This window comes from Glycine soja, chromosome 3 (genome assembly GCF_004193775.1).
Source record: "Glycine soja cultivar W05 chromosome 3, ASM419377v2, whole genome shotgun sequence".
Lineage (NCBI taxonomy): Eukaryota > Viridiplantae > Streptophyta > Magnoliopsida > Fabales > Fabaceae > Glycine > Glycine soja.
Window position 1 is genome coordinate 36,360,692 of NC_041004.1, and position 17,931 is coordinate 36,378,622.

The window sequence follows — 17,931 nt, forward strand, 5'->3', positions numbered from 1 at the left end:
TACATTATCCATTAGGATTTTAATTAAATTCTTCAATTATATTCATCAATTCAATCAAAATAGTTGAAGGGGATGAGTTGACACTATCAACAGGACATGCCACAAGTCAAACTGATTAAACCTCGTATTGCATATATTTTTAGTATATAATTAACATAAAACCGAGATATGATAGTAAAATACGACCTAAGTTAGTTGTCAAGTCAAACTCAAACATCATCCGCGCAACTGAGTTGCTGACAAACCAGGTTTGGGCACTTGCAATACAAAATTGACATAACAAGAGTTTAACAAGTTTTTAATCAGAGACAGGATGAATCGAAGACATTTGCGGGAAGTCTTGTTTCAGCCATTTGAGCATTTGAAGCAAGTTCTAATTCGGCATTATTTCCTAGAGTTGGCTCTGATAATGTTACACAGATGGAAAGAGTTGGCAATTTTATTGCAGGATCAAACCGCAATTTTGAAATCTCTTTTAGGCTATACATCCAAAATTTATTGACTTTTATAATAACTATTTTAAAAATTACATCAATAATTTAGTAATTTTTAATTGATTATAATATAAAAATGTTTTACAATATTAATGTGACCATTAAACTCTTTAATAGAATAGTATGGAGGCTTAAAAGTCAATATTCAATATTTGGGAAAACTGTAATAGCAAGCAGGTGATGTCTGCCTGACCCCATGATGGTCCCTTCTCAACAAATTTCTTGTTAAAATTTGACAGTTTATCCTTGGACTATTGGGAGTTTTTTTTTTCTTTAAAAAAAAAAAAAATCAGACTAGTTTTACCAGAGTCAACCAGATCAAGTATACTGTTTTCTATTTTCCTAAAAAACAAATTTTATGCAGTATAATCTCGGACAAACAACAAAACACAATTATATTAATTCTAGTATCAACACAACGTAGAATAAGCTTATTAGTACAAAAGGCCAAACACACAAGGGAAAAAAGATTATTATTTATTTGCACCAAGTCTTTCCCTTCCATGCAAGCATTCCAACTTTCATTTCCCATCACCAAGAATGAGGTGAATGCACGTTCTACACACCAATGCATATGTTCATCCAACAGTTAAAATTTCAAAACCTCTAAAGTTTTATGTACAACATTTTAAGCATTTTGTTCAACCTGCAGACAAAATAAACAATTATCAGCTCTGTAGTTTAAAACAGTTATATTTGTCACTACGTGTGCATCTAACAAAATTAAAAATCATAGCTTGATTCAATTGCAAATTTTGCACATTTATGGTAGTTTCCGAACAACTTGATCCTTAACAATAGAAGAACACACCTGAAAGTTTGATGACTAAATGGTATTCAACTATTCACTCACTCCCAAAGTCTTCATAACTCAAGCCTTCTGATATGGAGTCCAGCCTATTGTTGTCTACTTTAAAATCAAGACAACAATTGATATTAGCATTGAGGCACAAAACAACAGAATACAGGTGAGGCGAGTGAGATTGTTTTTTACCTTGTTCTCCTCTGTCAAGGAAGTTCTCATTATCCGTAGCTAGGAAGGGTGACCTAGAATAGGTCTCCAGTATATCTGTCAAATAAGAAGCTAAACTATTAGGGCTAATGATTTATCCAATCTAGGTTGTTACTTGAGGATACACTTTGTATGTAATAGCATGAAAAATGGATTGAAACTGAAAAATCAACATGAAACAAAGCTTTACTGGCATTTTTACATCACCATCAGCAAAGATTCACTTTTGCTGATGAGGAGTAGTATGCATGCATGCAGATGCACACAAGGACCCACACAAACATGAGAGAAGACATACCAGAACTCTGAGAAAAATCAGCAGTCAGATCTGAAAGGCTAAAATTTCTGGGAATCTGCCCCAGAAATCCAAATGAAGAAGTGTCTGGATCTAGGACTGCCTCATTCAGAGAATGTGAGTTGGACTCGACATTAGTGAATGACGTAACTGAAGCACCACCAATAGTTGGGCGTGTCTCCAGGACATTTCCTTCAGTACTAAACATATAAGGAGAACAACCAGAATATCCAGGCTCAGATTTGATCATTCCGCCACCATTCATTCCTTGTATCAGACCCATGTTTGCGCTTTGAGCAGAAAGCACGCTAGCAGGGCCATTAATCCTATTGCCATGAACAGACATATCAACTGCAGCAGGCATACTTGTATGTAATGATGAACCGCCATTATTAAACACATTAGATAATCTGGAATCAACAGCATGTTGCATATTTTCTGGCTTCAAACTTGTTTGGGTTCGGTCTGAAGTGTAGCATGCTGGATTCTCAGGTACTGTAACATAAAGAGATATTTGATGTAAAATTACAAAAATGGACGGAATCAAACATTCAATAACATGTATAGAATAACAAAGCAGGTTAGTTTCCCACTTTCATCTGTTTATTTCCATAATCACTATAGAACAGTAAAATCTGTTATTTGAATATTTACAATGACAAAAATTAAACAGAGAATATATGCAGAAACAGTCATAAAATTATTTCATGAGTCTCTTTCATATTCCAGGAAATTCATGCTTCGTAATGACAGAGACCAACTCTACTCCTACACACATGTCCAACCTACCATCAAATCCATATATATCTCCCTCTAAGCCTTTTGCTTTCTTAACCTAAACTCCATCTACTTGTAAGCCTCCAACAACCACAATCCTCAGCCAATCAATATCATCATCAACAAAACATCTCCACTAACCAATCCCAGCACCTGAATGCATCATCCACCTTCAGTCCTTAACCAAAAAGCCTAAAACTTGAGAGAACTATGTCCCTGTTCTTCACTTACAACAAAGATTTCCCCCCTAAAGTCCCCAAACTAACAAAAAAAACCAAAATAGGTGGTTCTTAATTAGTTCTACATCAGGTGCAATCTACCTTAATTATCTTTCTTTCATAGTTTTCTATACTCTTAGTACATAGAAACAAAAATTGTTACCATTAAACCAACTTCTCAACTTGCAATATAGATGAATGGAAATGCTAACAAGACAAGAAAAACTACAATATATATGACTAGAGAACAAACTTTCAAGCATATTCAACTTTTACTTCTTCAAGTTTGAAACTAGTAAATGATGAAATCCAACAATTTTTTTTCCAATTCAATCCCATATTTATCAAGCCTTAGAAGCAACCAGGACATAACACATTAGGAAAGTAGCGGGGGTTGCATCTAAGTGTGAGAAAGAGACCATATGACTGAGCCCATGAAATATCCAGTGAGAAAAAAGACTTCAACTGCACAAAACAATCTATAGCAAAAAGGGATGGTAAAAACATCCAGAGATAGACTTACTTGCAGGGATATGTGACCCATTAGAGTTAGGTAGTGATGTCACTGCAGGGATATGTGACCCGTTAGACATAGGTAGTGATGCAACAGCACTTGAGTGTAACTGCATTAATTGCACTTGCTGATCCAGCAATTTGTTGAATTGCATTATTTGCTGCTTCAAAACCAACCTTGCATAATAAGCCTTGAAGAATTCTTCATTTTCTTCTTCAAGCTTTTGCCAAACTGAAAAAATGATGGGAAAAAAAGAAAAGAAACTTAAAATAGAGAACACTAAATGATAGATGACAGTTGTTCTTTTACACCAATGCCCAATAAGCAGAACTAAATAGCAATGTAAACAGCAACTATCAATTACCAAATCTTACTCAAATCCCCAAGTCCAGTATTATTTTAAGTATCAAAACTATCATGGCTTTTATAAGAAGAGAAATGGAAAATGCACTGCATCGGTTATACATTAGCATAGGTGAAATGATACTACTAATTGAAGCAGCAGCTAAACAAGCAATCACATGAAGTTTACATATCACAAACTTCCAAGTTTTGGCTTATTTTATCAAAACTTTAATTATCTTCCTTGTAAGGGAACTCTAAATATTAAACCATAGCAAATGTAAATTAACTACAGCAAGAATAAATGACACCATTTTGTTAAAATCACGATCTAGATCATAAGATTGCAGGACCTTTCAATCTTGCTACATTGTCCCAATCTGGATTGCACCTAAAATCATAACTTCATAGGATCATAGTAAGAATGTAGAGAGCTCGTATTGAGATCATGCAAGTTTATCAATCCTGCAATTGCTGGTTTCCTGGTTGGGTTGCACAATCCGGTTCACATAAACCTTGATTTTAATCCTTTTTGTGCCCTAAAATGTGACTCTTCCTTCCCTAAACAGAACCCAACTCTCATTCAAGCCTCTCCAGCTGCGCCCAAGCTCTTTGCAGTTACATCTCTAGTTTTGAACTGACATCTTTCAGGTTTTGAAATCCCATCCCCATCTCTCTTGACCTTCTCTTCTGCTGTCTCACTGATTCCCTGAATCCCAGTGGCCTACACATCTTTGCATATCTCTAGTTGTAGTTTTTTTTTTTCATATTCTCTGTCCTCTTATATATATATATATATATATATATATATATATATATATATATATATATAATGTATAATTTTACATTTTGGTAGGATCTTACACTCCTTGTTACAATCCTACTTTTTGTGATCTTGCAACCCCCCCTCTGGATCCTAAATAAGATCTCAATCTGGACAACATTGCTCGAAGACAATAATAGAAGAGTTATAATAAGAAAAAATGAATTGAAAACTTTTCTGATAGTTCAGGAATCGGAACTCTAAAGGTATCTTATACAGGCATGCTTCTTTTAGCTTATTGGTATAATTAAGTAGAAAAAGCAAACGAGCTAATTTTTCTACCATATTGTAGCGGCACGATCGCTGAATCATGTCGCAGAGCAGCTGGAACATGCTACAAAAATTGAATAGCGTCACAAATAGAATATAAATAACCAATACAACTCCCATTGGCAGAGCAAGACAAGGTTGAAAACAATTAAGTGAAGGGGGGGCCTCTTTATGGTGAAAAAAGAATATAGAGTATTAAAGTTTAACCAAGTTGAGTGACCTAAGCTTCCATTTAGCTCAATCATAGTTATCAATCTTGAATTGCAGCACAGAGTGAGTGACCCCAAAAATACTATAGTGGAATGGCAATAGCAGGGTGGTGGCTATACTAAAGTTTATACATATAAGGTTAAGTAAATAAATAATGGTCCCATTCAGATTCTCAAACACCAAACCATGCGACTTTATTGGAAATTTATCATTCCTCTCTGTCATTTTAACAGAAATCTAAATATCATAAATAGAATGGGAATACGTAACAAACAATCAAGAACAACAGTTATACCCTAACAAAAACATGCCCCTTATCTAAATTCTAACTATCAAGTCCTTTGACATTTTTGCACAAAACAAATCCAAAAACTAGTGGTTTGAAAACTGCTGACTTAAAAGGTAGCCATACAACAAAGGATGATACAAAAATCTCAAGAACTGCCAATGCAACCATATGAACCAGAACACCAGCATCATCACCAATGCTCCTGAGTCCTAAGAACATTTTGGTTGTTTGTTACACTTCATGCCATAAGTTCACAACTCCATTATTAAGTGCAAACAATGTGACAAAGCCTCTAAGAATTTTATAAAACTTAAGACAGAACCTGAATGTCTTCATTTTTTAAAAGATATAAGAGAAAACATTACTATCATAAAAAGAGAAAAATACAACTCAAGTGAGGATAAGATTTCCAGCATACGAGAAAGGGGTTTTCCCTTTTAAAATGTCAAAACATAACAGAGAAGTAAACATAATCCCGTCAAGACATATGTAATGGCAACAAGACCCCCTTCAAAGTGATGCTAACAATTCCAACCATTAAAAAAGCATCATTAAATGCTCATTTGGATAGCTATACTATAACTAGGCTTCAAAATTCAAACCTTAATCAGATTTCAATAAGCCAAGTTGTGTTCTGAAAAGCAAGTTTGACAATCAAGATTATAAAAGTAAAACATCCACAGTGAAATGAAAAATATTACAAAAGTACATCAATTACAATTTTTAATCATGTTAGATACTGTATAACACATCAAAAGAGTCTGACCAAGTGAAGATGGAGTAAAATACAAAAGAAAAAAAAATGCCAGTGGCAGAGAATAAAAGTTTTCTTTACCTAGTTCAGTGAAACCAGGCTCTATTTTTGCTTGAGCTAGTAGTGTTTCCACAACTTCTTTCTGGCTCATATACAGTTGTAGACATCGTTCTATGAGATTTTGCACCTGTAACCAGGCAAGTAAACCAAACAGAAATTATGGTCAGCAAACTCTGGTAGCTGTAAGATGAACTGAACAGTATAGGGAAAAGTGACGAGATTTGGAAGAGGGAGATGGGGAAGATTTGAAGACAGGGCAAACAGAACAACTCAAGTGATGACATCAATTTGAAAAGACTCTAAACTAATAGCCTAGCGAGAATAAATCCCCAATCCATACATACGACATATTTCCAAAAACCCTAAACTAATAACACCTTAATAATGATATCCCTATAGTCTTCAATAATGAAAATGAATCTCAAAATTAATGTAACAAGAAAGCATGAAAAAATAACTATTCAGTTCGTTCCCGAGTCAACAAAAAAAAAATAAAATTATGACATGTTCACATGAAGGTTTAGAAAAAGGTCCGTGAACACAATTTTGGCCGCAAAGTCAAGGTTTTTGGGGGTGTCAGCGACTGTAGTTGTCTGCAATCTCCCCCAGTACAAGGAACTCGACAAAACTGACTTTGATCGCAATTTAAAACCTTGTTTACATGCAAGGGGAGTGCATCAAACTTTATAATCCCTAAACAAGTTTGCCCTAGACAGCAAGTTATTTACACAAACATCATTTCATCCTCAGAATCCACAACAGAGGGAGTGAGATCCCAACTTACCAACTGAATATCTTGACGGGAAACCCGTCTCACGGATCCACTCGACATATCAAAAGCTCCCAAAACACTCTGTTAACAACTATCTGAAAACATCACAACACAGGAAAATAGATTAGTAACAACCATTGACTGCACTGCTTCAGTTTCACTGCAAAACAAAAACTACCACGACAGAAAAAAGGAAGCAAAATTCTCACGAAACTTCACCCACATACACACGACAGAACCATTATAATTAACAGCAAACAGAGAAAATCGAAGATTCCTAATTCTCTAACGCAACGATATAAACAAACTACAAACAAGCTAAAAAAATAAAAGCAAATAATCGAAGCTTTAGCGGAAAAGGTGGGATCAACGAAAAGAGGGAGATATAAAGTTGATTGAGTGGTTAAGAAGAAGAAAAAGTTGCAAGTTCGATCCTTCCTGCTAACAAAAAAATACTAACTAACAATTAATATTTGCAGATAAAAAAATAGAAAAAAGAGGCGTGAGGAAACAATCAAGTTGGGGGGATGAGGAACCCTATGATCAGAATCGGGAAACGCGAGATAAGATGAAAATCAATGAATCCCCATGCATGTGTGGTGAAGTTGGAGGGAAAAGCAGTTGCAGTTGTAAATTGAGAGAGAGATTAGGGATTGGAAGTTGACCTTCAATGGAGAAAAATTAAAAACTGACGAGGACAGAGGTTACGGAAAGAGAGAAGAAGTGTTTCTGCCTGTGGCTTAATTTTACGCTACACCAACTTGTTACAGTGCCGAGCATATTCCACCACGTAGTCTTCAATTTTTTTATAATACAAACGACTTTATTATAAAATCTATAAATAACAAATAAATTATAAATATTATATGTCACACCAAAAAAAAAATCTATTCATGAAATAAATGTCTACTTACTCTCTTTTTTAACTCTCTAATTCATGAAAAGAAAAAAATTCTTACTAATTTAAAGTTTGATAAGAAATTAAATAAAATCGTGATCAATAGTCATTTTTACCAATAATTAAACTAAAATAATATCTAACTATTTAACTTTAATTTAAATATATTAATTATTTGTATTCAATCATAACATTTATCAACTTTTACATTGGAATGTGGAGTTTATTTTTACATGCGAAAATAAGTCCATCTCATAATAATAATTAATGTTTTTATACAGACTAAAAAAATTGGCAAATAGATGAAAAATTCATAAGTGTGAAATGAAGCGAATTGAGAGATATTTGATTTAAGAAAAATAGAAAGAAAAAAAAAGATGGGATAGTCTTAAATTACAAGGTAATTAATGAGGTACGTGGATATATGTGTTTAAAAGACGGTGGAGATTGGATTGAAACATGATACACGCAAATTGTGAGTTCATTCAACAGTGTAGAATACACGTAGGTGTCATCTAATAGCAAATGTCACGTAGTTGAGAGTTGGAAACGCATGCAAAATTAACATAAGTTGCACGAATTGATTATGAGCGAGGTCAATTTTTTTTATCGGCAAAATCAATATAATATATATGTAGAATTACAAACATAGAGAGAAAAAAAAAGAGAGAGAATGAGAGAGAAACGTACAACGGTACAAGCCTTCCCCCAAAAGGTTATTGAACATTTGTATACCATACTATATATATATATATAAATGTTATGTAACCATTTGATAACAACATCCCACTGGAGTGTAAAAACCAACCGAAAAACAACAGGATAAAAGATAAATGACCACATGTTTCATTAATGATGCAAACTAGGGTGGTAGTATAAAAATTTGTGTATGATGTATAATTTTTTAAATCATTGGATTAATCTTACTCAAAATTTACATGGTGCATCTCCCGCACCATACCTTCTCATTTCTCTCTCACTTTTCCTCCATAAAAAAACCCATTTTCCTCCATTGGTACACTTTCACTTACCTACTTGGATGTCTGCACATTTTCCGCATCTATTAATTGTTGGGGTGATCCAACATTTTATTAAAATACCAAAATTACCTCTATGCTTTTTTCGCATTTGTTATGGGTGTGTGTGAGGGTGATCCATAAATCATTCGGATCAAGTTGATCCGTAAGGTTGATACGGATCAACTTGATCCGTAAACCTTTTACGGAACAATACGAATCAATTTAATCCGTAGAAGTCTTACAGATCAACTTGATCCATAAAAAGCTTACGGATCAAGTTGATCCGTAAGACTTCTACAGATCAAGTTGATCCGTAAAAATATTATGGATCAAGTTGATTCGTAAGACTTTTACGGATCAACTTAAATAGGTTACGGATCAAGGATATTTTCGTCATTTCACCTTAAGTGATGGGTGCACCAATAATAATGCTGGGTGCATCTAGCAACACCCTAATTGTTGTTTGCTCCCCCTCGTGTCCAAAAACACGTTTGCCTTCTTATTAGCCCCACTGAGAAATGGCCCAAATCTTTGCTACACATAACTGCCACCTCACAACTCGTTTTTGGTGTGGGCTTTAGTCATATCTGGAGAACGGCCCAAAATAACCTCAGCTCTCCCACTAGTTACGAAACAGATATTGAGCAAGATGTATAGATGGCAAAATTGATGTACAAAGCCTACGTATTAACAGCAATAAGAGCATTGGATACATCAATAATTACTCAAATCTGCTTATTAAAAAACATTATTACTCAAATCTGACTATAAATTAGCCTACACTGATTCTGGACGAATGTTAAAAATAAAATTGACATTTAATTAAAGATATAATAATACACGTGTAAAAATATTTATTCATGTGAAGCCTAATTATGAGTGATACATTTGTCAAAAGGCAGCTTTAATCGCTAGTTTGGCTATCTGATGGCTTTAAAATATTGATATTGCCTGCCCCCAATTATAGTGGTCGAGATAAATTATTTTACACACATAAAAAAATTAATAAATAAATAAAAAAAGAATAATAATTTTATAAAATTAATCTTATCATCGTTAATTAATTTTTAATTTTTTAGCCGATATCATATCATTTATATTATAAGCGATATACTTGAACAAAATAATTAATATTACATTAAAAAATTAAAATAATAATTATTTTGAAATAATTTGTTTTCTTACCGAATGATTATTATGTGAGGGAGTAATATTATTTTTATGGTGAAAAAGAGAAGTCATGAAGACCCGTTTTAATTTATTACGTAAAATATTGATATTATTTTTATGGTGACACATTTTATGATTTTTTTAACTGCAAACAAATTTCGTATTAAAGCCCAACAACTATAAAACCCAAACTAATCGGAGCCCAAACTCCTCTTTAACCAATGCATGTGTGTAGCCCAATGGAGGAACGATTCAGGCAGCTTGTCATATGGGTTAAGGGAGTTGTTGTGATTTTTGTTGTTGGTTGATAAAACAAAAGAAAGGGGGTTAAAGATTAGAACTTGATGTTTATGAACTGATGCAGTTTCCTTTTTTTTTTCGAGTTTAATCATCTTCATAAATGAATCACAAAAATTCTGAGTTTGTATAATTGTATTGTTGCTTTTTTTATTTATTAAAGTCTTAACCGGTATTCTTTTTGTATTTGCCATTGGCACAATGTTGAAAGATATTCTTTTTTTTTGCCTTTTTCTTGATCTATTTGATAAACTCTCACAATGGACATGGAAACGGGTGGATGGTGGAAACGGGTGGATGAGGACGGATTTTGCTTACTCCATCCCCACATCCAACTCCTCACTTTCTCGCCTCTATCCCCAAATGGGATGTAGATTTATCTCTAGTTTCCATGACGAACATGCTTATAAAATTTATAAAAAATATAATTTTTCATAGAATGAAAATACAATTTTAAATAGCAAGCATATTTTTAAATTGTATATGACAATATAAAATTCAATCCAACAATAACATATATATATATATATATATATATATATATATATATATATATATATATATATATAATGATATATTTTTGTAAATTAATTATTAACGGGACAGATTCGAAGGTAGGTTCAGATTGAATATTAATAATCGCATCCCAAACTCTGAACCCAACTTTAACTATTAAAAAAAATCCAAACCTAATCCCGGATTTTTTATGTTAAAATCAGGATGAATCCGAGGCACGTCCCACAAGTTCGAATCTCATTGCCATGCCTACAAGGAGAAGAAGTTGAAGAACATTGTGCATAGCTCGTGCATATCTTCACAACAAACATGACAATTCTTGAAGATCAATGAAATCACATGACCGTACAATAACGCAAAGTAAGACATACCAATTAGGGAGATTTCTTCCACAAATTTCACTGCTTTCCCTTTTTCAAAAGGACAAATTCTATGTGCCTTCAAAATTGGAAGGATTTCAAAACCCTTACTATGTAAACCAACAATAATACAACACGTGTTTGATAATTAGTCATCTCATTATGTCACATAATTTTTTTAAAATAACTTTTTTAGTTTAAGTAAATGTTTTTAGATTAGATTGACTCTAGGTACGAATACAGACTCTAATGATGGGACCAATCATAAAAAAATCATTTAGAAAATATATTTCATTAATTTATATGCAAAATATTCATAAAAATGGATTATATAATATTTATATAAGATTTCTTTTCAAAAAGATAAATTACTGTTGGTTTTATAATTTTAAAAGTTAGGAAAGGAAAATCATTTGTATAGTGATTAATAACTAAAATTTGATAGAATATAATATTTGAATAATTCTTTTAACAAAAGTAAAGACATGATTGTTGTTGATTTTATAGTGTGAAAAAAGTCTAGAGATAAAAAAAATTATATATAATTAAAATTAATTAAATATAATCTTCAAATAAAACTTGTTTGAAAAAAGATTAGATCACTATCGATTTTATAATTTTAAAAAATCAGGGATAAAAAATGTGTGTACAGTGACTAAAATTTGATATAATAGTATATTTAAATAAGATTTCTAAAAAAAAGATAAGATTATTATTGGTTTTGATTTTGATAGTATATAATAACTAAAATTTAGCCAAATATAATTTTTAGATCAAATTTCTTTTAAAAAATAAATAATAATATACTATTTTATAGCCAAATTAGATGTCAATTCAATGATTCCACGTTACTGTTGCTCTTTAGAACATGCTTAGTACGTGCCTCACTTTATTGATATTTTGTGGTTAACAAATTTAACGCATGCTACCATTTTCCTGTTGAAACTTTCCAATGGCATATTCTATTGAATTTAAAATTTACAAAAAAGTCAGGGGGGCATGCCCCCCAGTTTCACCCCTAATTGACTCCCTTGTTTTGTTAAATCTTAGAAGAAGATTGAAATTACGTGATGAACCTTTCATTGACTGTTGATTAAATCCTAAACACATAAAGTCATAAACGATGTTAGTACATACTTGACATGGAATCAAATTCATTGATGGAGAGAATCAATTTTTGGTGTGGAAGTTATAACTATTACCCTTTAAAAATTACATTCGAAACATAAAATCATAAAATCAAGTGTCAGTTGTTTTAGCATCTTGATATAGGTCTTCTTGTATTAGGGAGACTTTTGATTTTCTTTAACATGCCCCGTTTATTATTATATCATTTTGGGTTTAATATAATTTACATTTTTCTCCAAAAAATCCTTTTAACTCATTGAAGAGCTACTAGCATTGCTTTCTATAGCAACAACTCTTGCCTATCAAGTTGGCGCAAGATTCGAGAGAATTAAAAATACTAAGTTTTAAGAAAAGAAAACTTAAGAAATAAATTACATAAAACAATGTTGTGAGTCTAGTTTTCGCAAAAGCTCCCTCTCCAAGCCACTGATAAGCTAATTCTTTATGTCCTTGATCCTTTTAGTGTTTGGAGTTGTTGATTCAGTTAGTTTCAAGTCTTTCTTTATCATTGATTTTTTTGTTGTTGTTTCAGTTGCATTGCGGAGAAAATTTCTAAGAAATTAATTTGTCAGTGGTTGAAATTAGGATCATATAAGGTTGGGTTCATGGATCCTTTTTCAGTTAAAACTATGAGGCCCCATGGAGTGTACCATGTGAAAAGTCTTTCTAGTGTTAATCTTAATCACCATGGGTAAGCAAATCTCACGGCAACCACTAAGTTGGGGTTCAACAACTCTCATGGGTTTAGGTTTTAATTTCGATCTCAATCAACTCCTAGATGTTTTTTTTTTCCAAAGTTTCACAAAATTAGGAAATAAGGTTTCATGTTTCAATATTATAAAATTAATTAATTGCTAGGGTTGTTAATAGTTTCTTAAAACTATTAAAATTCATGTCAAATTATAAGAGGTTAACTAAGACGCACATGTTCTAATACTTTATTTATTTTTCCAAATATTATATAATTCTCTAAAAAAAAAAACATCTTTAGTTTCCCTCTCCAAACTTACACTACAAAACGTGTCCTTAAGTAAGCGCGTTAAGTCATGACTGACTTTTTATCCCCCAATCACATTTTAGCACATATTTCAAGAAAAAATTATGCTGTTTAAATAAAATTTAAACAAATAATGGTGTTAGGCTATCTATAGGCTACATTATAGCTAATAGAGTGAGGCATTTGACCACAACATTTTTTTCGTAGTTAGATAATGACACTTAAGTTCTAAGTAAAAATGTTTAAGAGAAGGGATTAAGTTATATCAAAATTAACTTTAAGAAAATTATTTTTTATCTTTATTATTCATTTTTTAGTGTAACTTAATTCATCTCAAATGTTAATCATAATTGATTAATAGTACAACCATTTTAACAATTTTGTGGATAACAAGCGATGTTACCAATTAGTCTTTGGAAACTGTTGGAGGGTGATTTCATTTCAAACAAATTTTCTTATGTGCAGTTTTTTTACATATAGAGTTTCTTAAATAGATACATTTAGAAAAAAAAATATTTACATGAATATTCATGTGTAATCAATTAAGTTAAACTTTCTTGATTTGATAATATATACGCTCGCATGATAGTCTGCATAACATTCATTGAAAAGTTTTTAATTTCTCCCAAATTAATTCTGGTAAATATTAAGGGGCAATGGATAGACTATACCTGAAATGGATTTTTCTAATTCTGAAACTTATTTAGAAGTTACCCTCTCTCGAACGGTCTAACCCCTAACAGAATATAAAGATGAATAATACAAGATAAAAACAGAAAAGATAATAGAATAGAAAACACCTTTGCATTGATAAATAGTGAGTACATCATACATCGATTGACTTTTAGGTCTGTCAGACCCTAACTAGGAGTTTAGTCACTTATGGTCGTTGAGGACTTTACAATGGATGAGGTATAAGAAGTGATGAGATAAGAGGAGTGAAAGAAAGCAAGGGAGTAAATGAAACTCCTAAGAAAGGGGGTTCTGTGGTGTTGTTTTTTCTGTTTGGCTTGACTCTCTTTTTATATAGTTGTTGTAGTGGACTTGAGCTTGATACTAAAAATCTTCCTTTTTGATATCTTTTGGATTTAGTTTGCTTGTAATCATATCTTCTTGAGATTTTTTGATATTTTGTATATTTTCTGGATCTTTTTCTCATTTAATCTCTCATTTTCATATCTGCAAGTCATAAATAAGAAAAATATCAAATCTTAATATTTAAGTCAAAAATAATGCTAAATAAATATTTTTAAAGATATTATTAATATATTTTTATTATCAAAATAACTCATATTTAGCAGTTATCACCATTCAACTACTCGAGCCTTCCAATTGGAGCGAATGCAAGGAAGCTTGGCACATGGCAACCGATGATTGACAAAATGAGAAGTAAGTTGACGACTTGGAGGAGGAGGCAACTATCATTTGGTGGGAACATTTGCTTGGTAAAATCAGTTTAATCTTCTTTATCCTTTTTTTTTATCTTTTTTCAAAATTCCCAAGAAGGTTCTAAGTATTTTAAATAGGATAGATTCAAAGGAACTTTTTTTGGGGGACTAAAGGTGAGGAACAAAAAGTGTCTTCGGTTAAATGGGAAGTGGTGTGTAAACCTAGAGAGTATAGGGATTTAGGAATTAAAGACTTAGAAATCTTTAAGGGGTCTTAGTGGGGAAATGGTTATGGAGGCTTTTGAGTGAGAAGAGTGGTCTTTTGAGAGAGGACGGTTGATGAATTGGCAAGTGCACCAATGTGTCATGAGTAGTAAATTTAAAACGGAAGTCCAAGTATCGTATCCAGATGGACTTTATTTGTATTTATGTAGATGAATATTTGATTAAGAAAAAAAATTTGAAAAGGTTATAGAAGATGAAAAGAAAAAGAATTAAACATGAATTTAAATTAATTAATTAAAGACAGAAAAGATGAGAAAACCCAATAATATTATAGAAGGAAATTTAGAAGATGAAAATGTTGAGAACTTAGCCTACCATAGCTACTCTTTGATGTAATGTTAATGATTTTTCTCTATTTATAATTATTCCAATTTATACATGCATCTACCAATATACTCTAACTTTGGTCTTCCACATGAAAGAGCATAATTTATCTATTTTCTCTCAAATCCCTTTGCAGAGTTAAAATAGTACATTGCTTTAAGAATAGAGATGTATAACAGACTAAACAAATATTAATTTATCCCTAGCGATGACTTTATTTAGATACTATTTCCCAGTTCTATTAGAAAATAACGTTTCGCAATGCTACTCCTAAAACTTACCATGCAAATGGGTGATCAAGCCGCAAGCAATAATATTAAGCACAGAAAAAGATAATGCAAATGTAATATTCATAAATAGATAGGAAGAGAAATTACATCAAGAATAATTGGTTGTCAAGTTCCCAACAAAGGGGGTTTAGCCTCTCATTATCATGGAAATTTTACAATTGTAAGAGGAAAATATTTAATAAAGGGGGAAAGAATAAGAAAGGAAATGGAGGGAAGGAATGACTCTCATTGTTTGTTTCTTCTTCTTCTAGTCTTTGCTTTCTATAAGAAATTGTATTCTCTTGGAATTACTATGTGTTTACTCCTTCTTTTCTTTTCTTCTTTTATAGGTGCAAATTAGCGGACTTCTTAATTAGTCTGATTTCCATAATTAGTTATTCTTTCCTTAATTAGTCTTCTTTCCTTAATTATTATGTTTTCCTTAATTAGTCTTACATTCCTCAATTAGTCTTCTTTGCTTAATTAGTTATTCTTTCCTCAATTAGTCTTATTTTCTTAATTAGTCATTCTTTCCTCAATTAGTCTTATTTTCTTAATTAGTCATTCTTTCCTCAATTAGTTTGTTTTCTTTAATTATTCCTGTATTTTTGGACTTTATTTTATTCACTAAGCTTCATAAATCTATCACTTTTAATATTTTCTACATAAAAACTTAAATGATATTAATTTAACAATTATTTGATCAAAAAGAAAAAATTAGAAGAGAAAAATTATAAATTCTTATATAATTTAATATCAAAATATACTCATAATTAATAATTAACTGTTATCAATGACCTAATACAAAAATATGAGATTGAGAGCTTGGGTGGTTCCAATCGGGCTAGGGAGTGGAGTGGGTTGTGGAAATAATGAGACTTTTTGGGAAGCAAAATGATTAGGAGACGTGAGATTATGCTCTAAGTTCAATAGGATCTTTCTTAATTCCGAACAAAAAAGCAAGAATATTGTGGAGCTTGGTGATTGGTGTGGTGGAATGTGGTCGTGGCACTTCTCATGGAGATGGTCGTGGTTCCAATGGGAAATGCGCATTGTGCAACAATTGAAGGAGGCTTTGGAGGGTTGGGAGCCAAAGGTGGGCAAAGAAGATAGTTGGTTGTGGAAGAATAATGATGTGAAAACCTTCATGGTTAAAGAGGTTTATGCATCATTAATTACATATGGGTTGGAGGATGTATGTTCCTTTTTTTAACCAAATATGGAACTTACTTATTCCATCAAAGGTTAAAGGGTTGTTATGGAGGGTACGACATAACAGGATTCAAACTAAAGATAACTTAAGGATAAGGAATGTACTACAAGATGGAACTAGTCTTAACTGTGTTTTCTGCAACCTAAGCATGGAATCTGCAAAACACTTATTGTTTGAATGTTGTTTCTCTCATGAACATTGGCAAAGATGCTATGTATGGTTAGGGAAAATAAAGGTGTCACATGCGGAGTGTAAGGAGCATTACTCTCAACATTTCAGAATTTTACGTGGGGCAAAGGCTAGACGTGTGTGGGGGGTTATGTGCGTTGCAGTGATATGGTTGTTGTGGAATCGTAGGAACTATATCATCTTCAACGAAGCAAGGCTGGACGCTGAGAAGGCGTTAGATTCTATTAAATATCAAGCCTGGAGCTGGTGTAATGCCTACGTGAAAGACTTTAAGCTATCATTGTATATACGGCACCTAGATTTACCCAATTGTCATATGCAAATTCGTTAGTTAAGTTGTGGTGTGGGTCAGGTTGTTGTTAGATGTCACGTATTTGTGTTGTATTATGTGAATGAGTATCATTAGTTTTCAGGTATGTTTTGTGTCACCTAGGTACAGGGTACATTACTTTTGAGTGGTTGTTATTGATATGCAACTCTTGGACCTTGCTAAAACTAAAACTCTGTAATACTCTACTTGATCTTTGCACTTCTTGTGCCAAAGCCTTGCTATTAATATATTAATACTTTTTCTGTGAAAAAAAAAAGGATCCCCATGCCAAAAAATTGCTTGCACTTTATCTTTGTCTTTGCTTGATCTAATAAGAACACCAACTCTTTTCAACAAGTTACCTTGTATTGTCTCTTGTGCTTCACAAACTCTATTGATTATAAATTTCCCACTTAGGTTATATGCACTCATCTTTAAGGCTTTCTTGTGAAGCATAAATAGAAGCTTTAAGAGAGATGAATGTATGTCTTCCAAGTGATATATATATATATATATATATATATATATATATATATATATATATATATATATATATATATATATATATATATATAATCAAAGAATTGTGAATAAAAAAACTTGGAAGAAGAAATTGGTGTTGCTATTCAATAGCAAACATAAATAATAATAATAGCATTAGTAGTATTTTAATTTATTTTAGAAATTGATATATACTCAATTTGATCTGATGTGTCATGATTTAAAATTTAAATTAAAC

At 32.0% G+C, this 17,931-nt stretch overlaps 1 protein-coding gene across 5 annotated transcripts; it reads right to left on the reverse strand.

Moving 5' to 3' along the window:
* Positions 1-863: 863 nt before the first annotated feature.
* LOC114406655 lies at positions 864-7,610 on the reverse strand. Of its 5 annotated transcripts, none has more exons than XM_028369421.1 (8): positions 7,496-7,610; positions 6,843-6,925; positions 6,080-6,185; positions 3,320-3,541; positions 1,805-2,296; positions 1,489-1,563; positions 1,306-1,401; positions 864-1,140 (listed from the first exon to the last, which is right to left on the reverse strand). In XM_028369421.1, the coding sequence occupies exons 2-7, from the start codon at positions 6,888-6,890 to the stop codon at positions 1,340-1,342; spliced, it is 1,005 nt and encodes a 334-aa protein (XP_028225222.1). In that variant the 5' UTR covers positions 6,891-6,925; positions 7,496-7,610; the 3' UTR covers positions 864-1,140; positions 1,306-1,339. The 5 variants fall into 5 exon arrangements, with proteins under 5 accessions (XP_028225222.1, XP_028225221.1, XP_028225220.1 ...); XM_028369420.1 differs by having other exon boundaries at positions 1,306-1,404; positions 7,496-7,609; XM_028369419.1 differs by having other exon boundaries at positions 1,489-1,578; positions 7,496-7,609.
* Positions 7,611-17,931: the final 10,321 nt, after the last annotated feature.